Raw genomic sequence first — 23809 nt, forward strand, 5'->3', positions numbered from 1 at the left:
TTTGAAAACTGGGTAAAGTCCTCAACATATCCACAAGTTGACTTTTTTGTTAATTGTCGATCAGCATTAACTATCCACTTTAATTTCGGTTCAAATTATTTTTCTTAATTTCACTTTTCTACTTGCTGACTTTATACTCCTGTATGACTGTAGACTCATGTGTTCAACTATCATTGAGACTATCTAGTCTTTTGAACAGGATTCTGTGCAGTTAGTCTTGAGCTTGACACTAGTTATGAAAAGAGGGGATGAAGGAGAAATAGTACAGAGTTTGCTTCTGGAGGTCCTGGTTCAGGGTGGTTTTGAGTATAATGCTTCCTCTCCCTAATCACCAGCCTTGAAATCCAGATATTAAAATATATAAGCAATCCTCAGAGTAATGCAACATGATGTAGAGGAAAAAGTCCCGGGACAAGATGTCTAAGCCCTGGATTGCAAACATAGTTCTGCCACTAACTTGCCATGTGAACTTGAATGTCACTCAGCTTCTTTCTGCCTGTTTTCTCCTCTGTGAATCAAGGATTTAGGTACTTGATCTACTACCACCAGAGGTTGTGGAAAGGATTAAAAGGACTATAGAAGGTATGCTTTAAAATGTTTTCCTAGCCCACTCTTCATCGAGGAGAGACAGCATTTGACTGAAAAAACCTGACTATTCACTTACTCACCTATTTTTGACAGAATTGATAGTCCATAGCTAGTTATATCTAGTGGGTGGTGGTTTCCAAAGTATGGTTTGTATTAGTACAGTCAGTGGTTTCCAAGGGCTGTGTCCAAGTAATAATTGACATTCACATAAGACAATGTCTCTAGTTATAGCAAGTAATCTCTGATGGGTCTTCTCTGAAGCATCGTTGCTCTGAGAGGCAGTGGGTGAAGGGAAAAGCATTAGACTAATAGACAAGGGACTTGGGTTCTGGTCCCAGTCCTGTCATTAAATAACTGCGTGACCTTGAGTAGGTCACTTAATTTCTCTGGGCCTCAGCCTTCTATACTGTAAAATGACTTAGATATTCTTTAATCTCTTCTAGTTCTGATTCACTCTATTCCATGTTTTCTAAGTTTCCATTCATTTCAATGTAGCTTATTGGTTGGTTGGTTGGTTGGTTTTTAACCCTCCCTAATGTTGAGTAGGATTGAATGGGATAGGTAGTTTTGTAAATCTTCTATTACGCTGAAGTGGTTCATGAACTATGAAAGCTCGAGTCATTTCACCAGAAAGCCATTGCCCCCTGAAAACCCTGGTAATATCCTGGTTCTTCAGTCACTGGCCAATGAGTTAGACGTTCAACTGATTTGGCACACTTTGGACCTTCTTTTTACTTACAAATGCCCTTTAGCAGTGTAGTCTTGCTCTATTCTGTTGTGTAGATGAGCCATTTTCTGGTGTGAACTGGGTCTCTCATCTTTGGCTAAGGCTACATTGGGGGATGGAGATGAAGGGGTTAGTCTAATAATGGTGGTTTAGGAACTGGCGTAATGTGGGATTTGGAAATGAAATTGAAGAAATACAAAACATTCAGTCCATTAGAGTCAAAAAAATGGGAAATTATTTGGGACATGATTTTTTTAATTTCATTAATGTTTGTGGGAACCACTAGTAAGCTCCCCTGGTGCACTACCAAACAGGTCCTGGGCTGGAGCAGTCATTATTCTAACTCTGTGATGACCTGTTCTTAAACACAGGCAGTTCGTATGTGTGTGTAACCGTGTTCCTATTTACCTCTTTATCCTTTACCCCCATTCAGTTCCTATGATATATACTTAGAAACTTAAACCTTGTTTAACTTTGTTCCATTACCCATTCTTTCAAAAGAAAAATTCCTTTTCTAGTCCTTTGCCTGCCCTCTAAATGGAGTCCAGCCCGGTCCTCTGCCTTCCCTAATGAGATATGTGGATGACGTGAATGGGATTAAGTATGCAAGTGTGTTTAGGTTGTTGTGTGTTTGTGTGTACACACGTATTCCTCTGTAATTGTAAAGCTTTTCTGCCTACTTTACACCATAAGCTCAGAGGGCCAGACCACCCCATTCTCGGGTGAGGGGGAAATCCTTGAGGCCAGACCCAGAGAAGGGACGCAGTCGGTGGTCAGTGAGGATAGCGTAGAGGAGAAGGCTCCGTCTCCTCTGCGCTTCTGCTCACATTCTGGTTAGGTGCCACCTCACAACCCTTTGACTTTCTCCTTCTACAGGGTCAGTAGAGCTGGGGTCATAGGGAAGCCCATTGAAGGTGTCATTAGGTTCCCAGCTAGTGAAACTCTTCTGGATGGCTGAGGTGGGCAGAAAAATTCTTGGCCTACCATTAAACAGCTAACCACTAAGCTGTTGAATGGATAAAGAGTTCCCAAGGAGCTCCTGTGTCTCAGAGTCCAGGCTAGAGAGACTGCAATAGGGTAGCTGGAGACTGGGCAAGGCGGAAAGGGACTGGTCACTAACCCCGAGGCCCACCTGCTCTGCTTAAAAGCAGTGAAAATTGATTGGATTCCAGAAATGCTGTTCCCAGCCCCATCAGGATGCAAACCACTTGCACAGAAATGTGTCCAGGTTTTCCAAAAATAATATTCACTTCCTCACTTGCAGGGAGGTGATCAGGCTTCTCCCCCATTTCGGTTATCTTCAGGGACATCAGGCCTGAAGACTCTTCAGATCTCAAGGCATCATTCAGACCAGATAAGAATCATCTATATTCTCTTACTTGATTTCACGCTTTGGAGCATCCTTCGTGAGGCACACAGGCTTAACCTTCTGCAGCCTCCGTGGGAGTTGCCTCAGGTGTGAGATAAGTCAGAAGCTTGGTCCCCGTACCGCTGCCTTCTCTGCGGGAAACTGCTCATGGGGCCTCTTGTCAGAGCTCTGGATGGGCTTTATGGTGGGTCCTGAAAGAAGGGTACAGAGCAAGGTGCCACAGGGGCTGACTGCAGCTGGGAGCCCTGGGTTCTTCTGTTCTCTCTTCACTGGCACACAGTGGCATTGCCTGTGCCTCGCAGGTGCTGGCTATTTCCTTTTCCAAGATCCCAGTGAGATAAATCTGGTCATTTCCTTTCTTCCCCAGAAATGGAAACTTCAAACAACACCAGTGGTTCCAACCACAAGGGAAGCACTCTGTTCTTTAAGGTGGACTTCTCTCATCCCGAAATGCCCATTTTTGCTTTATTCTTTTCTCTTCCACCACTGCATTCACGTCCTTGGCACGAGTCTGCAGGTGCTTGGCAGTGGAGAAGGCTTTACTAACATGTCTCAGGATCACTGGGGTCCATGTGGAGACAGATGGCTGGACACAGAGAAAAACAGCCAGTGGGTGAAGCAGAGAGGTACAGAGACAGAGGAGACAGGGGCAGACAGAGGGTGAGTCTTGCTGTGTGGTCACGTGGCAGCTCTGTGCAGGTCAGCTGGGCAGTGGGGCCCAGGCTCAGTCGACCTCACCTACCTGGGGGAACGGAGAGAGAACTCAGCAGTAACTGACTTCTTAGCCTAAAAGCTTTTGCTATAAAAGGAGAAAAAAAAAACAAAACAAACCCCCTCACAAAATGCATTGTTTTGGTTCAAAGGTATTGGGTCCATGGAGAAAAACATTTCACAAAACTCCGTTGGTGTTTTTGTTTTCCACCTTTTCCCATGAATAAATATTATCCATTAAGAGCCTTGAAAAAGGTGCTTAAATACACAGTGTTATATTTTCTTCCTGTTTTGCATGTGACAACTCGGCCTCTGTGCTGCTCTTGGTCTTGTATTTTCCTCACTGGGGTCTCCAGAAACAATGGTTATTTGGTCTGAGGCTCCCCCCTCCGGGCCCTGTCCTGGCTCACAGCTTATGCCCGCACAGTCCCATCCCTACCCCACCCGCCCTCCCTTTCCTCTGGCCCCTGTGAGATGCAGTGGCACAGGGCTATGTCCACGCTAGCAGCAGTGAACCTCAGGTGCCCCTTTGCTGCCTCTTTCTCCTTCCAGGCACAGGTTTCAGTGTTGGGGGTGCAACAGGGTGGGCAGAAATAGTGGGGGAGGGGGAGGGAGTGGTCACAGTGGCCACCCACCAACATGCCAGCCCCCTTCACTCCCACTACCCGCACTGGCCCTCTGTCCAGTGGTTTTACAAGGCGGAGACCTTGACAACATTGCTGGCTATGGCAGGAATGTTCGTGTTGGAGCCTGGGCTGGCAGGGGGTCGCCGACCTTCCCCCTCTGGGGTTAGCGCTGGGGGAGTAGGAATGCTGATGATGGCTGTGGTGATCTGGGATGTTTTGCAGTTTGGTCTCAGTCCATCGTCTGCTTTCAAATTAAGGCTGGAACGACTGGGATAAAAAAAAAGTGAGTTGATGATGGTTCGTCTTGCTAATGTCCCAAAGCTTCCTTGATCCTCTCTCTACCTGTCTAGCTCACAGTAACCGGGAGGTGATTTGGGTGTCCCTCCATCTCTGCTTTTGGTAACTGGCCTGTAATTATCCATTCTGATTATTATTCCTAAACTACCCCGAGTTGCAAAAGTCATGTATACTGGGCTTTGGAATTCAGAGTATACGTTTTTCCCTCCAGTGGATTTTTTTCCTATCACTTGTGGCATTTGATTTTGGTTTCCCTGAATTCCTTGCCACTCATTGGAGGTAGTGGGAAGTGGCCTACATATAAGTAGAGAGTCAGTCTGTGATTCAAAATCAGCCTGGGATAAGCCGAAATTTCGTATTATTTCACAATTGTGAAAATTATTGCCTTGAGAAAACAGTCCATTCTTTGCACTAGGGTAAGTCACTTATGGATTTTTGTTGTTGTTGTTCTTATTTTTTCTGGTGTCTAACCCCACATTGGGCCTACACCTGCTATAGTATCCTCCAAAGCATATGAGGGGCCTTTGGGTTAACTTGCAAGGATGAGAAGGAAGGTAGGGGGAGGAAGGTGAGGTGAGGGGCTCATGCATTAGATAAGGGGGAGAGAAGGCTGAGGACCCCCAGGGGTCTCCTAATGCTGAGAGCCTTTCACTCTGTGAAGGGAGCGTCTCAGGCCTTAGGGAGTGATGGGGATGGGAGCCACCCACCTGGTAGTGAGGGAGGGCTGCTCGCTGCCCTGGATGTGGATGGTGCTGAGCTCTTGCATGCTGCGCAGGCGGGTGGCTGGCAGGTTGGAATTGGGCAGGTGTGTGGTTTTCTTACTACGACGGGAGCAGCAGGTGGTCGTGAGGCCCGGGTGGCTGGACAGTGAGGGACTCCGGGTGGATGGGTAGTTCTGCATTGAACTCTCCATGCAGTTCTGCTCAAACATCTGTTCATCTATAAACTCGTGGTTCTGTGGGAGGCAGAGGGAGAAGAGGTAAGAGAAGGAGATAGGAAAGAGGAGGAGGGGGATGAGCCCCTGTACTCTGTATAGCTGCCTGTCTCTGTTCTGGGCCTTGGGAGACGGGCTCCCAGCTGCCTGGAGCACAGATAAGCATTCAGGACATGGGGGATATCCCACAGGCATCAAATGAAGGAAGGAAGAGATTCCCATTGACAGCCCTGGTCATTGGAGGGGGCAGACTGCGGTTGTGAAATCATGATGTGATATTCACTTCATCTACAGCTTTGGCTGAAGGGATACGGAGGACATGGAGGGACTTAGTGGCATCCTCAGAGCTAGAAGCAAAGACTTAAGTGACTTTGCAGGCTTTGACAGGATCTTCTGGTGGGGGGCGGGGGGTGCAGGGAGCGGCAGGTAAGGAGTCACTAACTATGGGTAGTGGGTATGCTGGGTTGTCTTTTCTGGATTTACTGGGTGAGATCCTTATGGATCCTGGGCAAGTGTGAGACATAAGTTTTTAAAGACACTGGATTGTTCACAGTACTGGGAGAGCTTTGCTCTTGAAGGCCAATGCGGTCACACACTCAGGGTTATGATTTCTTTTGATTACTCATTTTTTTCCACCTGGTTATGGGGTATGGCTCCTTAATATACCTAAAGGCACAGGATTCCCTAAGTCAAGTGTAAGCATGGGAAGGGGATGGTAACAGACTCCTGATGGAGGCCACCAGGATGGGGTGGAGTGGAGCCCAGGATAACTAAAATATGGCTGTTTAGCCAAGGTGACTAAACATCTATGCCATGAATGGTCTGGCCAAGGCTGCCAGAGTGAGGAGAAAGTCTGAAGAGAAGTAGCATGAGAACAGAGTTGAGAGAGAGACCAGCCCTGACAGCCAATACCAGGAGTCCCCATAGAGCTGGGCGGGTGGCACAGACAGATGTGCCACATGGACACTTACAAGGTACCAACACTGGTGCCATGTTCCACCACCCCTCCAAGCCCCTGGGGAGGTCAAAAAAGGGAATCAGAAAGGCACAAAAAAAACTGGAAGCCTGAGCTGGTACTGGGTGTGACAGCAGGGGTAGGATAAACCCAAGAAGAATCAACAGCACATGCAGAGAGCCAGACCAGGGGGTAAGAAGAGGAGACTCTACAGACTCAGAAGAATCAGAGAGAAAAACATCAATTGAAATTTTAAAAAGTTATACCTTGATGGTGGAGGTTCGTACAGATAACAGGGGATCATCCACAAGATAGGACAACCCCTACAGGACAACATGCCAACAGAAGATAAAAACACCATTGATTGTACATTCCAGCATTCCCAGGCTCAGTTTTGACATTCGATCTCTCAATCCCAGCATTCCACCCTTCCAGTCCGACATTCCATCCCTTGCTCCCAGCATTCTTCCTCCTTTGTCCCAACATTCCACCCCTTGAGTCCAACATTCCTCACCTAAAATCCAGCATTCCATCTCTTTAATCCCAATATCCCCACAATCCGACATTCTTTCCTTCAAATTCAGCATTCCACCCCTTCAATGCCAACATTCCATCACTTCAAACCCAAATATTTTCACCCATATCCTTTCAATTTACACATTCCACCCAGCACATGCAACTTGGAAAGGGCAGTTGGGTCCAGGCCTATTTCTTTGGCAAGCTCTGAGTCTTTGAGAGAAATTCTAGATACGCCTATATGGTTCTTGACACTAAGAAACATTGGATAAGTCCTGGAAACTAGGGTTTTCAGAGTACCTTCCCACATTGGAAGCCCTCACTGGGTTCAGCTGCCATCCACAGTGTCCACAGTTGTCCATACTAAGAGTCACCTAACATCTACTTCCCCCACATCTGGGAGGCCAGGACATGGAACACTGAGAATTAGAAAGTTCCTTCCTTAGTGTGCTGAGCCCTGACCATAGGGTTTTTGGGGAAGGAGGTCCTAGAAAAGAACAAGAAGGAGTTTCTCTTTGTCTCTCTTTGGTTGTCCAGCCTAACTTCTCCTCCCTCCCTACTATTCCTAACGCTTTTTGCCAAGGCTCCAGGGTTGACCCCACTGCCCTTCCTTTCAGTCTGTTGGTGAGGCACAAGCATCATTCCACATTCCAGCTGGGGCACCCTAAGCCATGACTCATTTTTAGCAATCAGCCTTTCAGAATCTGAATTCCCTGGGAATTGCAGGGTGACTGAGATGGGGTGGTCCTGGTAAAAATCCCTGGCTAGAGAAATATATGCACTGCCTCGTTCATTGACTCTCTCCTGTTCCAAGTGGAATGGAAGGAGAAAAGGGACCCACCAATTGCATCAACCTAGCCCCAGGGATAGGACAAAAGCTGACATTCTTCTCTGCTGTCCTGCAGTAACCTAGTATAAATTCAGCCCTAGCTTTGAAGAGGGATGCCCATCAGAACTGAGAAACTGATAGGCAGAGACCTTAGGCCTCAGTAACTTAGAAATGGGCTGTGAGGACAGATGTAGGGTGTGTGTGGAAAGACTGGGGGAATGGCCTCCTCTGTGCTGCGGGCCTCCTGACCCTGGCGACTTTGCCCCACTCCTTGGGGTCTTCTTCCTGAGGGCTGATAGAGACCTCATCGCTACTCTTTGGATCTAAGGGGACAAACTTTGACTTCTGAAGCCTGGGGTGAGGACGTGAGGACAGAGTTCTCACTCTGTAAGTTCTGACCTCAGAAAAGGGTCAGGGGTCAGGGGTGAGAAGGGAGGTGGCGCTGGGCTGGGACTCACAGTGGTTTTTTCCAGGCAGTGCAGCAGGTGATGGTGCTGGCTCTCGATGAGTGAGGTGGTCTTGCCCATGTGCTCTTCTTCCGGGGTGCCCTAGGAGGAAAAGAGGAGACACTGAGTATAAAGCTGGTGGCTCTCCTTCCCTCCATCTCCTTCATTTCTCCACAGAAGGGAGGGGGGACTGGAAAAATCTGGATGAACCAAATTTTAGGGTCACCCTAGACGATGCTAGCCTTTGGCTGGGAGCCCTTGAGCTAAAGGGGGTTTAGGGGTGATGATGATAAACCTATGGAAGACGTATGTGGAGGGTGGCTGCTACCTGGGGAAAGTTTGGGGCTTTGGGGTGGGAGCGCTGATGCCCTCCATCCTCCCCTCCATCTCCCCACCCCAAGTCCCCCAGGCACCTACCATCAGCTCCAGCGCCTCGTTGAGGAGTCCATTGCGCTTGCTGTGCAGGTAGGCATTGGAGCTCCCTGTTTTGGCCACACGGATCCTGGCAAGGCGGGCCTTCTGTGATTGGCAGAGAGAATAAAAGAGTGAGGGAGTCTGAGAGACAAAAAAACAGTGAGCCTGGCCAAGCCTGCGACAGTGGGCTGTCCCAGAGAGGTTGGGTTCCCAGGTGATGTCTGATGAAGGGGAGGAAGCTGCTTCTTCCCCCCCGCAGGGATCTCTGTTTATAGACCTGGGACTGGGTCAGAGAGGCTGTGACCCCCCTGTACAGAGTGAGCATGGCCATGGTCAGAGTGCCTAGGGGTTTCCACTTGTCTCTCCAGCCTGGGTGTGATCCTGGCCAGGGGAATATCACTCATCAAATTCCTCCCTCCTTCCTCAAATTTCATGACCTTTATCCATTCTATTGAATGCACTTGGGTATTTCTCATCTCAGACTGCAAGTTCTTTAAAGGAGCCCATATTATAGCTCTCCTGATTCTCTCCTAGGGTCCAGTGCAATTCCCTGCATACAGCAGGTGCCCAAATACCAGTTAATTATAAGAAAAGCAAGGAGTGTGTATATGTGCCCCTCAACTCCTTCCCCTCTTTCTATTTTTTCCTTAACATTCATTACTAAGGTAGTATATGTTTTACATATTTATCTTGCTACTGTCTCTCTTTCCCCACAGGAATGTAAACTCCTTGAGGGCAGGGGTTTTTGTTCTGTTCACTGGGAATATATCCCCAGTGCTTAGTAACTTGTAAATCAACAGAAGAATTTACAATTGCACGTCTGTCTTCGGGATGTGTCTATACATGTATATTTTGCTGTGCATGTCTGTGGGAACGAGTGTAGGTGCACGTGCATGTGACAAGGGGCCCAATGTGGGTGTGAGAGAGGAGAGGATGGAGCACATTTCCATACACCACCCTGGCTTTAGCTGCGGCGACTGAGAATCTCCCAGCTCCATCCTTGGAAGCCTTCGGCAGTATCCTGTGCGAGGGTCGCATGGTACCTCAACCACGCGAGCTCATTTCTCTTGCTTGCAGAGGCAGTGGGAGAGGCCGGACACACTGCACAGGCTGACTTCTCTTCTCCTTCCTAATAACCATAATCAGTGTCACCATGACAGCAGCACAGCCACAGTGTGAAGCCTAAGAGGAAAGAGGCTCTGGGAGGGAAGGAGAAGGGATGGGTAGATGGCTTCCTGCTGGCTTAAAAAAAATGCAGCTTCACGTTTGGGCTCTTGTGGATCTAGACCCAGCTGCAGGAAGAAGAGCCCACAAGGCCTCACAAACCTATTCTGGGGCAGAGGGGTCCTTCCTTCTGCCTCTGGGAAAATCCACATTTAACTTCAGCATGGACTCTGAACAGAGGAGTCCTTGGAAAATTGTGGCAATTTTCATTTCTTGTCACCTTCTCCCCAGCATGGGGAAGTGTCCCCTCCAAGTGTCCTGCTGGGCTGGCTCATCTGCTAAAAGGAGGCCAAGGACTTGGATTTAGGCTGTCAACAGGAGCACAAAGAACACACGATAGTGGGAAGTGGCCACCGTGTCCTTGCAGGGACAATGCAACGACCTCCCCTGGTTTCGAAATATGGCAAAGAGGGCAGCACTTGAGCCTAGAAGATCTGCCTGTAAAACCGGGGAAGAACTCTCCTCTAGACGGAGAATAAAAAGAGGAAGCAGGGAGAGAAAGGATGGTAGGTAAGCCCTACCATTCCTCTTCTCTCTGAGCAAAGAACATGCATTCCAGGTGCAGGACAGTCCTCCTTCCTGGGGCTCCTGCTCCAGACCTCCCCTCAGCTCAATGTCTACATTCAAGCAAGTTCTTCATCATTTGAGGATGTGGCTATTATTGCTTTGAGTGAGTACTGGGTGTTGAGAGCTGCATATGGAAATCCAGTTGTGTCAAGCTCATTTTAGCCTTATATAATTTGATTGCACCACTTACAGCCAGACCATTCTTGTATCTGGGCTCTGTCTTCATTACTTTCTAGACATGAAAGATTCTCCTGCTCTCCTTGGTGGCACTCCCTCTAATCTTATCTTACCCTGGGCGCTGTTAAAGCAACAGATTGTCATAACAAATGCACTATATTGTTTAATCATTTCCCACGTAGGATAAAGAGGTTTGCAATGTATTTATAGAACCATACCCAGCATATGTAATTTGGTGAGGACTTTTGGCTTGCCTTTGAGCTCCTGAGGGCCAGAGCCTGTGACTTATGCATAGTTTTATCTTCAGCACCTAGCACAGAGCTTCGCACTGAGTATTTGCTCAAGCAAGGCTTGCGATGGCCCAGGAAAGAAGATGATCCTACACAGTCGGTCAGAAATCCATGTTAATGAAGTCATTGTGATGGGCTCAGTCCTTGTGTGGACTGGTCAGCCTCCTTCTCTTCCATGAACATGAGTACAGTGTAAGAGTTCGAAGAATGTAGGGATCATCTAGGCTATTTTAAAGACAAGGAAATGGAGGATGTGAGAGGAAGTGACTTATCCAGGGCAAGATTTCAGCTCAGGTCTTCCAACCTCCCAATGCTGCTTCCATAACACCCCTCTCCTCCTTCCCTGAACTTCAACTCCACTCAGACAAGTTTTTAACTTGATGAGCAAAGCCCAGGAAGTTGCATTTTCAACAGCTGTAGACATTCCGGGGCCGGAGGAGAGGTTTGGATGGAGGATTCTGCCACCCTAGGCACAGTTCCAGGTTCAGGCTAATAAGCTCAAGAATTTTGTCAGCCCCAAGAAGGGTTTCATGATGAAGCACTTCCTAGCTATCTGGCTGGCAGGTGTCCTTGGACCATGAGTATTGACATCTCTACCCTGGGAGAGGCAGAAGAAGGAAAAAGAGGGAGAAATGGAAAAGCCAAAAGAGAACATGGGCAATTGCACTCTTAGGTATTTATCCCAGAGAAATGAAAACTTATGTTCACACAAAAACCTGCACATGGCTGTTAACAGCAACTTTATTTATAATAACCCAATGTCCCTCAACAGGCAAACTGTTAATCATAACTGGGATGCATCCATACCAGGGAATACTGCTCAGAAAGGAAAAGGAATGGGCTATTGATACACACGACTTAGATGAATCTCCAGGAATTACATGAAATGGAAAAAGCCAATCTCCAAATGATGCCTACTGTATAAGCCCATTGATATACCATTAAAAAACATGAAAACATTTTATAAAGGGAGGACAGATAAATAGTTGCCAGAGGTTACAGACGGGGTAGAGGTAGAGTGAGGGGGGTGTGGTTATAAAAGATATAGTGGGAGGGACCCTTATGGTGTTGGAACTGTGCAGTACCTTGACTGAGATGGGGGATGTGAACCTGCATAGGTGATAAAACTGTATAAAACTTCACACACACACACACACACACACACACACACACACACGAGTACAAGTAAAACTGGGGAAGTCTGAATAGGATTGGTGGATTGCAGAAATGTCCATACGCTGGATATGAAATTTTATAACTACATGTGAATCTACAATTATTCCAATTAAAGTTTCCATTAAAAATGTTCCCCTCTCTCTGTCCACTGCTAGACCTCCTTACTTGATCTCCAGTTCACTTGGCTTAGAAAATCCAGTCTCTGTAGCAAAGAGCCATGGAATTATTTCAGTAATAATCCCAAGCAAATCAGTCACAATGGGAAAGGATGACAACTTTTGGAGCCTTTCCTTTCCACCTGAGGCATGTGGGCTGGAGCTTACCTTCACAGCTCCTGAGTATGTGGTCTGGGCTGAGAACTGTCATCAGCTCCCCTAACCCCCTTCCTGTCCCATCTCTCCCTTCCCCACTAAGTTCCCCAACCTGCCTTCCTTGCCTCGCTGTGACAGACCCAGTGCTGGAAGCAGGCAGTATTCCTGTGTTCTTTTTCTTTTCCTCTCACAAGAAGCCTAAGGTGAAAGAGGCAGAGCTGAGCCTACCGTGAGGAGAGACAGTATCCAGAGGAGGTGAAAACACTGCAAATATTTACTCTGATTTCAAGGGAGAGCAAAGAGGGAGAGGGAGGAGGGTGAGAAGGGAGGCAGAAGGGAGGGAGTCTCATCCTGAGGGGCTAGAGGGAGGAAGAAGCCTAAGCTGATTCCTTCTGGATCTTAATCACACAGGATGAGCTTTGTAAAGTTCTGCAGAGAAATGGTCCCTGTCGTATTCTTTGCGGGGGCAAAACGACAGCGGATGAGATGCTCTAAGAAGTAGGTAAGGGTGTGAGCCCGGAGGGGAAGGGAGTGCAGGAGTGGCTGAAGCACAGTTTGAGTGGGGCTCTTGTGGGCTAGTGTGTGAGCTGAGGATACCTTGGATCCTCAGTGCTCTTCAAAAACCCTGTGTCATGTCATGGCTATTGTAAATAGAGCTGCAATGAACATTGTGGTGTATGACTCTTTTTGAATTATGGTTTTCTCCGGGTATATGCCCAGTAGTGGGATTGCTGGGTCGTATGGTAGTTCTATTTTTAGTTTTTTAAGGAACCTCCATACTGTTCTGCACAGTGGCTGTATCAATTTACATTCCCACCCACAGTGCAAGAGGGTTCCCTTTTCTCCACACCCTCTCCAGAGTGAAGTAAGCCAGAAAGAGAAAAACAAATACCGTATGCTAACACATATATATAGAATCTAAAAAAAAAAAAAAAAAAAAAAAAAAAAAAGGTTCTGAAGAGCCTAGGGGCAGCACAGGAATAAAGACGCAGACATAGAGAATGGACTTGAGGACACGGGGAAGGGGAAGGGTAAGCTGGGATGAAGTGAGAGAGTGGCATGGACATATATACACTGCCAAATGTAAAATAGATAGCTAGTGGGAAGCAGCCGCATAGCACAGGGAGATCAGCTCGGTGCCTTGTGTCCACCTGGAGGGGTGGGATAGAGAGGGTGGGAGGGAGACGCAAGAGAGAGGGGATGTGGGGATATATGTATACGTATAGCTGATTCACTTTGTTATACAGCAGAAACTAACACACCATCGTAAAGCAATTATACTCCAATAAAGATGTTAAAACAAAAACAAAAACAAAAACAAACACTGTGTCAGCCCTTGCCCAGTGCTGGGGGGCGGGGGGAGGGGGAGATTGAGGTTGCTATAGGACCCCTGACCCTTCAGGGCTTTAGGCTCCTTGATTTGGAAAGGAGATCCCAGTTTCTCCCTGCCCCTTTCTTTAGGATAGCATAATGAATTTAGATATTGTTCACATTTGCCAGCTGACTTGAACGGGGAAAGAGATAAGACTTCTATTTCTGAGCTGGCTAGCAGGGGATGGGGGTGGGGAAGCCCTGACCTTGGGTGAAGAGGTAGGAAATGGTTCTGGAGGGGATGCAGAGGACAGCAGATCAATCCAAGGCAGGCTGACAACATTAAAAACCCAGGTCAAGATAAGTCAAAATACATTTCCACACAGGCGGAGGAAGACAGCAGGGCAAGGAGGAGGTGACAAAAGCACACAAAAGGGGAGATGCTGGAAGTGGGGACCAACTGGATTTATTACATAACTATGTGATATATATATTATATTATTAAGTATTGTTACATGTAAATTATTATACATTTCAGAGCTAACTTTCATGAACTTTGAGACTTTGTTTCAGTCAGCATACACAGATTTGTTCTGAAATCCTGGATTCCTCTGATATGTCATGGAAACCCTGCCACTTGGGAGTTATCCCTGCAAATGGAAGGTCAGGAGAGAGGATCATGTGGTGAGGAAGTAACCCAGCTGCAATGCATAGGGCCTGGCACGTAGTTGGTGCTCAGTAAGTGTGTGTGGAATGAATGAATAAAAGAAAGAATAAAATAAGGACATAATGTTTCAGGCCTTCATAAGCGACTCTTTCAGGTCCCCCTGTCCATTGTACCCAGAAAGGCTTTGATCGTACCCCCTGGAGGTTGAGATCCTGCTGAAGGGGGAGTATTTCAGCCCAGAACAGAAGAGAAAGGAAGGCAGGGCCCTGAACCAAGATGGCGGAGTAGAAGGATGTGCTCTCACTCCCTCTTGCGAGAACACCAGAATCACAAATAGCTGCTGGACAATCACCGACAGGAGGACACTGGAACTCACCAAAAAAGATACCCCACATCCAAAGACAAAGGAGAAGCCACAATGAGTTGGTAGGAGGGGCACAATCATAGTAAAATCAAATCCCATAACTGCTGCGTGGGTGACTCACAGACTGGAGAACACTTATACCACAGAAGTCCACCCACTGGAGTGAAGGTTCTGAGCCCAACGTCAGGCTTCCCAACCTGGGGGTCCAGCAACGGGAGGAGGAATTCCTAGAGAATCAGACTTTGAAGGCTAGCAGGATTTGATTGCAGGACTTTGACAGGACTGGGGGAAACAGAGACTCCACTCTTGGAGGGCACACACAAAGTAGTGTGCACATCGGGACCCAGGGGAAGCAGCAGTGATCCCAGGGGAGACCGAACCAGACCTACCAGCTAGTGTTGGAGGGTCTCCTGCAGAGGCGGGGGGTGGATGTGGCTCACCGTGGGGACAAGGAAACTGGCCGTAGAAGTACCAGGAAGTACTCCTTTGCATGAGCCCTCCCAGAGTCTGCCATTAGCCCCACCAAAGAGCCCAGGTAGGCTCCAGTGTTGGGTTGCCTCGGGCCAAGCAACCAACAGGGAGGGAACACAGCCCCACCCATGAGCAGTCAAGCAGATTAAAGTTTTACTGAGCTCTGCCCACCAGAGCAACAGTCAGCTCTGCCCACCACCAGTCCCTCCCATCAGGAAACTTGCACAAGCCTCTTAGATGGCCTCATCCACCAGAGGGCAGACAGCAGAAGCAAGAAGAACTACAATCCTGCAGCCTGTGGAACAAAAACCACATTCACAGAAAGATAGACAAGATGAAAAGGCAGAGGACTATGTACCAGATGAAGGAACAAGATAAAACCCCAGAAAAAAAACTAAATGAAGTGGAGATAGGCAACCTTCCAGAAAAAGAATTCAGAATAATGATAGTGAAGATGATCCAGGACCTTGGAAAAAGAACGGAGGCAAAGATCGAGAAGATGCAAGAAATGTTTAACAAAGACCTAGAAGTATTAAAGAACAAACAAACAGAGATGAACAATACAATAACTGAAATGAAAACTACACTAGAAGGAATCAATAGCAGAATAACTGAGGCAGAAGAACAGATAAGTGACCTGGAAGACAGAATGGTGGAATTCACTGCTGTGGAACAGAATAAAGAAAAAAGAATGAAAAGAAATAAAGACAGCCTAAGAGATCTCTGGGACAACATTAAACGCAACAACATTCGCTTTATAGGGGTCCCAGAAGGAGAAGAGAGAGAGAAAGGACCAGAGAAATATTTGAAGAGATTATAGTCGAAAATTTCCATAACGTGGGAAAGGAAATAGCCACCCAAGTCTAGGAAGTGCAAAGTGTCCCATACAGGATAAACCCAAGGAGAAACATGCCGAACACATAGTAATCAAATTGGCAAAAATTAAAGACAAAGAAAAATTATTGAAAGCAACAAGGGAAAAACGACAAATAACATACAAGGGAACTCCCATAAGGTTAACAGCTGATTTCTCAGCAGAAACTCTGCAAGCCAGAAGGGAGTGGCATGATATACTTAAAGTGATGAAAGGGAAGAAACTACAACCAAGATTACTCTACTGGGCAAGGATCTCATTCAGATTCGATGGAGAAATCAAAGCTTTACAGACAAGCAAAAACTAAGAGAATTCAGCACCACTAAACCAGCTCTACAACAAATGCTAAAGGAACTTCTCTAAGTGGGAAACACAAGAGAAGAAAAGGACCTACAAAAACAAACCCAAAACAATTAAGAAAATGGTCATAGGAACATACATATCGATAATTACCTTAAACGTGAATGGATTAAATGCTCCAACCGAAAGACACAGGCTTGCTGAATGGATACAAAAACAAGACCCATATATAGGCTGTCTACAACAGACCCACTTCAGACCTAGGGACACATACAGACTGAAAGTGAGGGGATGGAAAATGATATTCCATGCAAATGGAAATCAAAATAAAGCTGGAGTAACAATACTCATATCAGATAAAATAGACTTTAAAATAAAGAATGTTACAAGAGACAAGGAAAGACACTACATAATGATCAAGGGATCAATCCAAGAAGAATCTATAACAATTATAAATATATATGCACCCAACAAAGGAGCACCTCAGTACATAAGGCAACTGCTAACAGGTATAAAAGAGGAAATCGACAGTAACACAATAAGAGTGGGGGACTTTAACACCTCACTTACACCAATGGACAGATCATCCAAAATGAAAATAAATAAGGAAACAGAAGCTTTAAATGACACAATAGACCAGATAGATTTAATTGCTATTTATAGGACATTCCATCCAAAAACAGCAGATTACACGTTCTTCTCAAGTGTGCACGGAACATTCTCCAGGATAGATCACATCTTGGGTCACGAATCAAGCCTCAGTAAATTTAAGAAAATTGAAATCATATCAAGCATCTTTTCTGACCACAGCACTATGAGATTAGAAATCAATTACAGGGAAAAAAATGTAAAACACACAAACACATGGAGGCTAAACAATACGTTACTAAATAACCAAGAGATCCCTGAAGAAATCAAAAAATACCTAGAGACAAATGACAATGAAAACACGACGATACAAAACCTATAGGATGCAGCAAAAGCAGTTCTAAGAGGGAAGTTTATAGCAATACAAGCCTACCTCAAGAAACAAGAAAAATCTCAAATAAACAATCTAACCTTACACCTGAAGGAACTAGAGAAAGAAGAACAAACAGAACCCAAAGTTAGCAGAAGGAAAGAAATCATAAAGATCAGAGCAGAAATAAATGAAATAGAAACAAAGAAAACAATAGCAAAGATCAATAAAACTAATGCTGGTTCTTTGAGAAGATAAACAAAATTGATAAACCATTAGCCAGACTCATCAAGAAAAAGAGGGAGAGGACTCAAATCCATAAAATTAGAAATGGAAACGGAGAAGTTACAACAGACACCGCAGAAATACAAAGCATCCTAAGAGACTACTACAAGCAACTCTATGCCAATAAAATGGACAACCTGGAAGAAACGGACAAATTCTTAGAAAGCTATAACCTTCCAAGACTGAACCAGGAAGAAATAGAAAATATGAACAGACCAATCACAAGTAATGAAATTGAAACTATGATTAAAAATCTTCCAACAAACAAAATTCCAGGACCAGATGGCTTCACAGGTGAATTCTATCAAACATTTAGAGAAGAGCTAACAACCATCCTTCTCAAACTCTTCCAAAAAATTGCAGAGGAAGGAACACTCCCAAACTCATTCTATGAGGCCACCATCACCCTGATACCAAAACCAGACAAAGATACTACAAAAAAAAAATAAAAATTACAGACCAATACCACTGATGAATATAGATGCAAAAATCCTCAACAAAATACTAGCAAACAGAATCCAACAACACATTAGAAGGATCATACACCATGATCAAGTGGGATTTATCCCAGGGATGCAAGGATTCTTCAATATATGCAAATCAACCAATGTGATACACCAAATTAACAAACTGAAGAATAAAAACCATATGATCATCTCAATGGATGCAAAAAAGCTTTTGACAAAATTCAACACCAATTTATGATAAAAACTCTCCAGAAAGTGGGCATAGAGGGAACCTACCTCAACATAATAAAGGCCATATATGACAAACCCACAGCAAACATCATTCTAAACGGTGAAAAAATGAAAGCATTTCCTCTAAGATCAGGAACAAGACAAGGATGTCCACTCTCACCACTGTTATTCAACATAGTTTTGGAAGTCCTAGCCACGGCAATCAGAGAAGAAAAGGAAATAAAAGGAATACAAATTGGAAAAGAAGAAGTAAAACTGTCATTCTTTGCAGATGACGTAATACTATACATAGAGAATCCTAAAGATGATACCAGAAAACTACTAGAGCTAATCAATGAATTTGGTAAAGTTGCAGATTACAAAATTAATGCACAGAAGTCTCTTGCATTCTTATACACTAATGTTGAAAAATCTGAAAGAGAAATTAAGGAAACACTCCCATTTACCATAGCAACAAGAAGAATAAAATACCTAGGAATAAACCTACCTAAGGAGACAAAAGACTTGTATGCAGAAAACTATAAGACATTGATGAAAGAAATTAAAGTTGATACCAACAGATGGAGAGATACACCATGTTCTTGGATTGGAAGAATCAATATTGTGAAAATGACTATATTACCCAAAGCAATCTACAGATTCAGTGCAATCCCTATCAAATTACCAATGGCATTTTTTATGGAACTAGAACAAAAAATCTTAAAATTTGTATGGAGACACAAAAGACCCCGAATAGCCAAAGCAGTCTTGAGGGAAAAAACCGGAGCTGGAGGAATCAGACTCCCTGACTTCAGAGTATACTACAAAGCTACAGTAATCAAGACAATATGGTACTGGCACAAAAACAGAAACATAGATCAATGGAACAAGATAGAAAGCCCAGAGATAAACCCACGCACCTATGGTCAACTAATCAATGACAAAGGAGGCAAGGATATACAATGGAGAAAAGACAGTCTCTTCAATAAGTGGTGCTGGGAAAACTGGACAGCTACATCTAAAAGAATGAAATTAGAACACTCCCTAACACCATACACAGAAATAAACTCAAAATGGATTAGAGACCTAAATGTAAGACCGGACACTATAAAACCCTTAGAGGAAAACATAGGAAGAACACTCTTCGACATAAATCACAGCAAGATCTGTTTTGATCCACCTCTTAGATTAATGGAAATAAAAACAAAAATAAACAAATGGGACCTGATGAAACTTAAAAGCTTTTGCACAGCAAAGGAAACCATAAACAAGACAAAAAGACAACCCTCAGAATGGGAGAAAATATTTGCAAATGAATCAATGGACAAAGGATTAATCTCCAAAATATATACAGCTCATGCAGCTCAATATTAAAAAAATAAACAACCCAATCCAAAAATGGGCAGAAGACCTAAATAGACATTTCTCCAAAGAAGACATACAGGTGGCCAAGAAGCACATGAAAGGCTGCTCAACATCACTAATTATTAGAGAAATGCAAATCAAAACTACAATGAGGTACCACCTCACACCAGTTAGAATGGGCGTCATCAGAAAATCTACAAACAACAAATGCTGGAGAGGGTGTGGAGAAAAGGGGAGCCTCTTGCACTGTTGGTGGGAATGTAAATTGATACAGCCACTATGGAGAACAGTATGGAGGTTCCTTAAAAAACTAAAAATAGGGACTTCCCTGGTGGTGCAGTGGTTGGGAATCCGCCTGCCAATGCAGGAGACATGGGTTCGAGCCCTGGTCCAGAAAGATCCCACATGCCGCGGAGCGGCGAAGTCCACATGCCACAACTACTGAGCCCGCTGCCTGGAGCCCGTGCTCTGCGGCAAGAGAGGCCACCTGAATGAGAGGCCCGCACTCGGCAACAAAGAGTAGTCCCCTCTCGCTCAACTAGAGAGAGCCCGCGCGCAGCAACGGAGACCCAAAAATAAATAAATAAGTATTTAAAAAAAAAAACAAAAAACTAAAAATAAAATTACCATATGACTCAGCAATCCCACTACTGGGCATATACCCAGAGAAAAGCATAATTCAAAAAGACGCGTGCACCCCAATGTTCATTGCAGCACTATTTACAATAGCCAGGTCATGGAAGCAACCTAAATGCCCATCGACAGACGAATGGATAAAGAAGAAGTGGTACATATATACAATGGAATATTACTGAGCCATAAAAAGGAATGAAAGTGGGTCATTTGTTGAGACGTGGATGGATCTAGAGACTGTCATACAGAGTGAAGTAAGTCAGAAAGAGAAAAACAAATATCGTATATTAACGCATATATGTGGAACCTAGAAAAGTGGTACAGATGAACCAGTTTGCAGGGCAGAAATTGAGACACAGATGTAGAGAACAAATGTATGGACACCAAGGGCGGAAAGCGGCTGGGGGGGGGGATGGTGGTGGTGTGATGAATTGGGAGATTGGGATTGACATGTATACACTGATGTGTATAACGTTGATGACTAATAAGAACCTACTGTATAAAAAAATAAAATAAAATTCAAAAATGTAAAGAAAAAGAATAAAGCTGCATACTTAAAAAAAAAAAAAAAGAAGAAAAAGGAAAAGCTGCCCCCTGGGTCCAAGAACCTTCACCAGCCAGATGCCCTAAAAATGCAGAGAAATGACATTTGGCTGAGAGGTTGAGGTGTTCTGGGTGGAAGGTGGCGGCCAGTCATGAAAGGAGGCTTCTGTCTTGGCACCAAAGCCTTCAGACATCTTTCGTCATCCTGTGGTGAGAGGGCGCTCACCCTGCCCTGCCTTCCTAAGCCGTGTTCACTGGACATCACTGAAAACTTTTCCAGGACCCATGGTTAATCTCCTGACCGTCGACTGCAGTTCCATGCCTTATCCTACGATACCATGAAGTGACTAAAGCCCGCTGTGCCATTTGTCCCTGAACTCGATGGCCTCAGAATGTTCTCCTTTCAGAGTATTCATTTTTCTTTTTAGCAAATTTATTTTTGTCACTTTGTTTTGTATAGGCTATTACAGAGTACTGAAAAGCAATTATGTTCCCCAGTAAGCTCTTGGCTGGGAAAGGGAAGAGTCCGGGCACTACCCAGAGTTGATGGCTGAGATCTTGGAAGAGGAGCCAGGGCCCAAGGAAACTGCACAGAATATCTTCCGAAAGGGAGAACATCAGCTTGTGGATAATTGAGGGTTTGCTGCCTTGTGCAGCTGTCTGGGGCTGGAATGCAGGATGCTGGTAGGTAGGAAGGCACCTGGCGCTGCTTTACCTTCCAAAGCCAGAGGCCATCTGCGCAGCGATTCTCCCAGGAGCTCCTTGTGACGGCGGCACAAGGCCAAGAGCACCCTCTCTGGTGCTGCCTGCCCGCTTCCCGGGTCTGAGGCTTACCTTTTGTGCCCTGCGTTTATCAGCTCTCTGATTCTGGTGGTAAATCCGGCTGAAGTTGGAAACGATCACAGGGACCGGCAGGGCAATGACAAGGACACCGCTCAGGGAACAGATGGAGCCGAAGATCTTCCCTGCAATCGTCTTGGGCACCATATCTCCATATCTGAGAGACAGAAAGAGAAATGGGTGTAAGGAAGAAGGGCCATTTGGGAAACAAGTCAGGCTTCCCTGCCAATCATTCACTCCTTCACTCAACAATTGTTTAGAGTGCCTACTGTGTGCCAGGTACTGTGATACGACCCGGGAGTGAACAAAATAGACAAGATCCTTATGTTCACGGAGCCAACATCCTACCAGGGGAAGACCATAAAGTGAATATATAAAAACATTGTGACTTCTGGCTATTTCTATGAAGAGAACAGAGATGGGTGCTGTGCCGGGTTGGGGGAGTGTGGTCAGGAAAGGCCTCTCGGAGGAGGTAACATTTAAGCTAAGATCCGAAGGTAAAGAATCCAGCCAGGCAACACCCTTGGGGAAGAGCGTGCCAGGCAGTGGGAACAGAAAGGACAGAGGTCCTGAGGTAGGAAGGGGCTTGGCTTGTTCTAGGAACAGTGAAAGGGCTAGCGGGGCTGGCGCACAGGGCGGGTGGCGGGTTCTACAAGAGGAAACTGAGGTGGCAGGTGGGGGGCCAGACCATGCGAGGTCTAGCGGGCCACGATGAGGAGTGTGGGTTTCATCCAAGTGCAAAGAAGAGCCATGGATGATTTTGAAGCAGAAGAAGAACACAATTTCATTTTTGATAACAAAAACGATGAATAATAAACCGCCTTCTATTCATGTGGAGATTTATAATTTCCAAAACACTTTTATACATTTGCCTCACAGAAGCTTCATGAACCCTGTGAGCTTGGAACCCCGATCCCCATTGTACAGATGCAGGAACCGAGGCTCAGAGACATGAAGTGGGTTGTCCACGTTTGGCTACGCCTGGGAGTAAAACACACACCTCTTGCTCTCATCTCTTTTCTACTAGCCACGCTGTCTTAGAGGGGACCATGAGCTCCAAATCGCAGCCCCTGAAGCCATGAAGCCACTTTGGGACAGTGCCGGCTACTCTCAGAGCTCAGAGAAACCTCACACCTTGGCAGCTGCCCCCTGGGACCAGCCTGCCCTGGCTCCTGCCAGCCCCAGGCAAGCAGGCCAGAGCCTCTCTCCTCCAATCAATAAGATATGCTCCACAGCGGTTAAGTGTTTAGCCTCTTCTTTATTGACATAATTTAAAGGCCAAGTTAAGAAAAGAGCTGTGATGACTCCTTTGGCCAAAGCCAGAAACACCATCTCCCCCGTCTCTGCGCCCTCTGGGTGTCTGGAGCAGAAACTGGCTTAGGGTGACCAGGAATTGTTGCTACTGAAATTGTCAGGCTTCAAGTCACTTGTCCTGAGGGGCCCAGGTGTCCTGGGGTCCAGAGAGGCTGTGGAAAGGGACGGGGGAGCCATTTCAGAGCTATGAAGTCCTCACCTCCTAACACTAAGGGCTTTGTGGAGGATGTGCCGTGATTGACACATACTTGGCGAGTGGATGAATGATCTCATTTAAGCCTCTCAACACCCTATGAAGTTGGCTCCTGTTTTGAGGACCATCTTCCTTCTCCTTGTGTCCAGGCCCTTCGTTCTGGCTCAAGCTGTCTCAGTCATGCCACTGACAGTAAGGCCTGCGAGAGCTCCTTCTGGGAACTTTGATGCTAGGTTTGCCTTCTCTGCCATGATACTCAGGAGTGGCTTCCAGTGAAGTGGTCGAGAATTTGGCTTCCGAAGTTGGACAATATGGATTCAAGACTCACCCAGCTCCACCCTAAAATAACTGTGTGACCTTTAGGCCTCAGTTTCTTTGTCTCAAAAATGAAGATAATAAGAGTAACCTAGGTCATAATCCTATTGTGACGTATACAGCTCTACAAAAAATAAATACTATTACTTTTACCTAGACAGTCTGAAAACCATGGTCTCTGTTGCCGAGAAGCTGATTATTCCAAGTTCAAATCATCCCAGTGATGAAGAAAAGGGGGCTGCCCTGGAAGTGAATCATGTTAGCTGGGATTTTCAGATGACATGATTGAAAGGTGGACATTGGGTACATGACCATGGGTGAAAACAAAGCGTGGCGGGAGTATGTAAGAATAGCGTCAGGAAGGCTACATTTCAGTGATTGAGGTGGTGAAAAATGCTAAGGACAACAGGAATGTTGTTTCATCCACTGGAAGGAAAGCTGTGCCTACTGCTAGGCAGATGGTCTGCTGGAAACAGATGACAGAGAGAAAGCTGAACAACGCAACTCCCATGCGCTCTCTGCCTTCTCCACCAAGAAGAACA

At 45.6% G+C, this 23809-nt stretch overlaps 1 protein-coding gene and 1 long non-coding RNA gene across 2 annotated transcripts in view; one reads left to right on the plus strand and one right to left on the minus strand.

Annotated features, from left to right (window-relative positions):
• Positions 1 to 3950: 3950 nt before the first annotated feature.
• Positions 3951 to 23809, minus strand: part of KCND3 (potassium voltage-gated channel subfamily D member 3) — a 227773-nt gene continuing 207914 nt past the window's right edge. Inside the window, exons 3-8 of the mRNA XM_068540494.1 lie at positions 21440 to 21602; positions 8416 to 8517; positions 8011 to 8100; positions 6474 to 6530; positions 5026 to 5273; positions 3951 to 4288 (exon numbers count right to left, since the gene is read on the minus strand). Coding sequence (XP_068396595.1) covers positions 4087 to 4288; positions 5026 to 5273; positions 6474 to 6530; positions 8011 to 8100; positions 8416 to 8517; positions 21440 to 21602 — 862 coding nt within the window. The 3' untranslated portion in view covers positions 3951 to 4086. The remainder of the gene's footprint in view (positions 4289 to 5025; positions 5274 to 6473; positions 6531 to 8010; positions 8101 to 8415; positions 8518 to 21439; positions 21603 to 23809) is intronic.
• LOC137762499 (uncharacterized) overlaps positions 4651 to 23809 on the plus strand; it is a 37110-nt gene continuing 17951 nt past the window's right edge. Inside the window, exon 1 of the long non-coding RNA XR_011073560.1 lies at positions 4651 to 4734. This is a non-coding gene — a long non-coding RNA (uncharacterized lncRNA). The remainder of the gene's footprint in view (positions 4735 to 23809) is intronic.

This window comes from Eschrichtius robustus, chromosome 3 (genome assembly GCF_028021215.1).
Source record: "Eschrichtius robustus isolate mEscRob2 chromosome 3, mEscRob2.pri, whole genome shotgun sequence".
Taxonomy (NCBI): Eukaryota; Metazoa; Chordata; class Mammalia; order Artiodactyla; family Eschrichtiidae; genus Eschrichtius; species Eschrichtius robustus.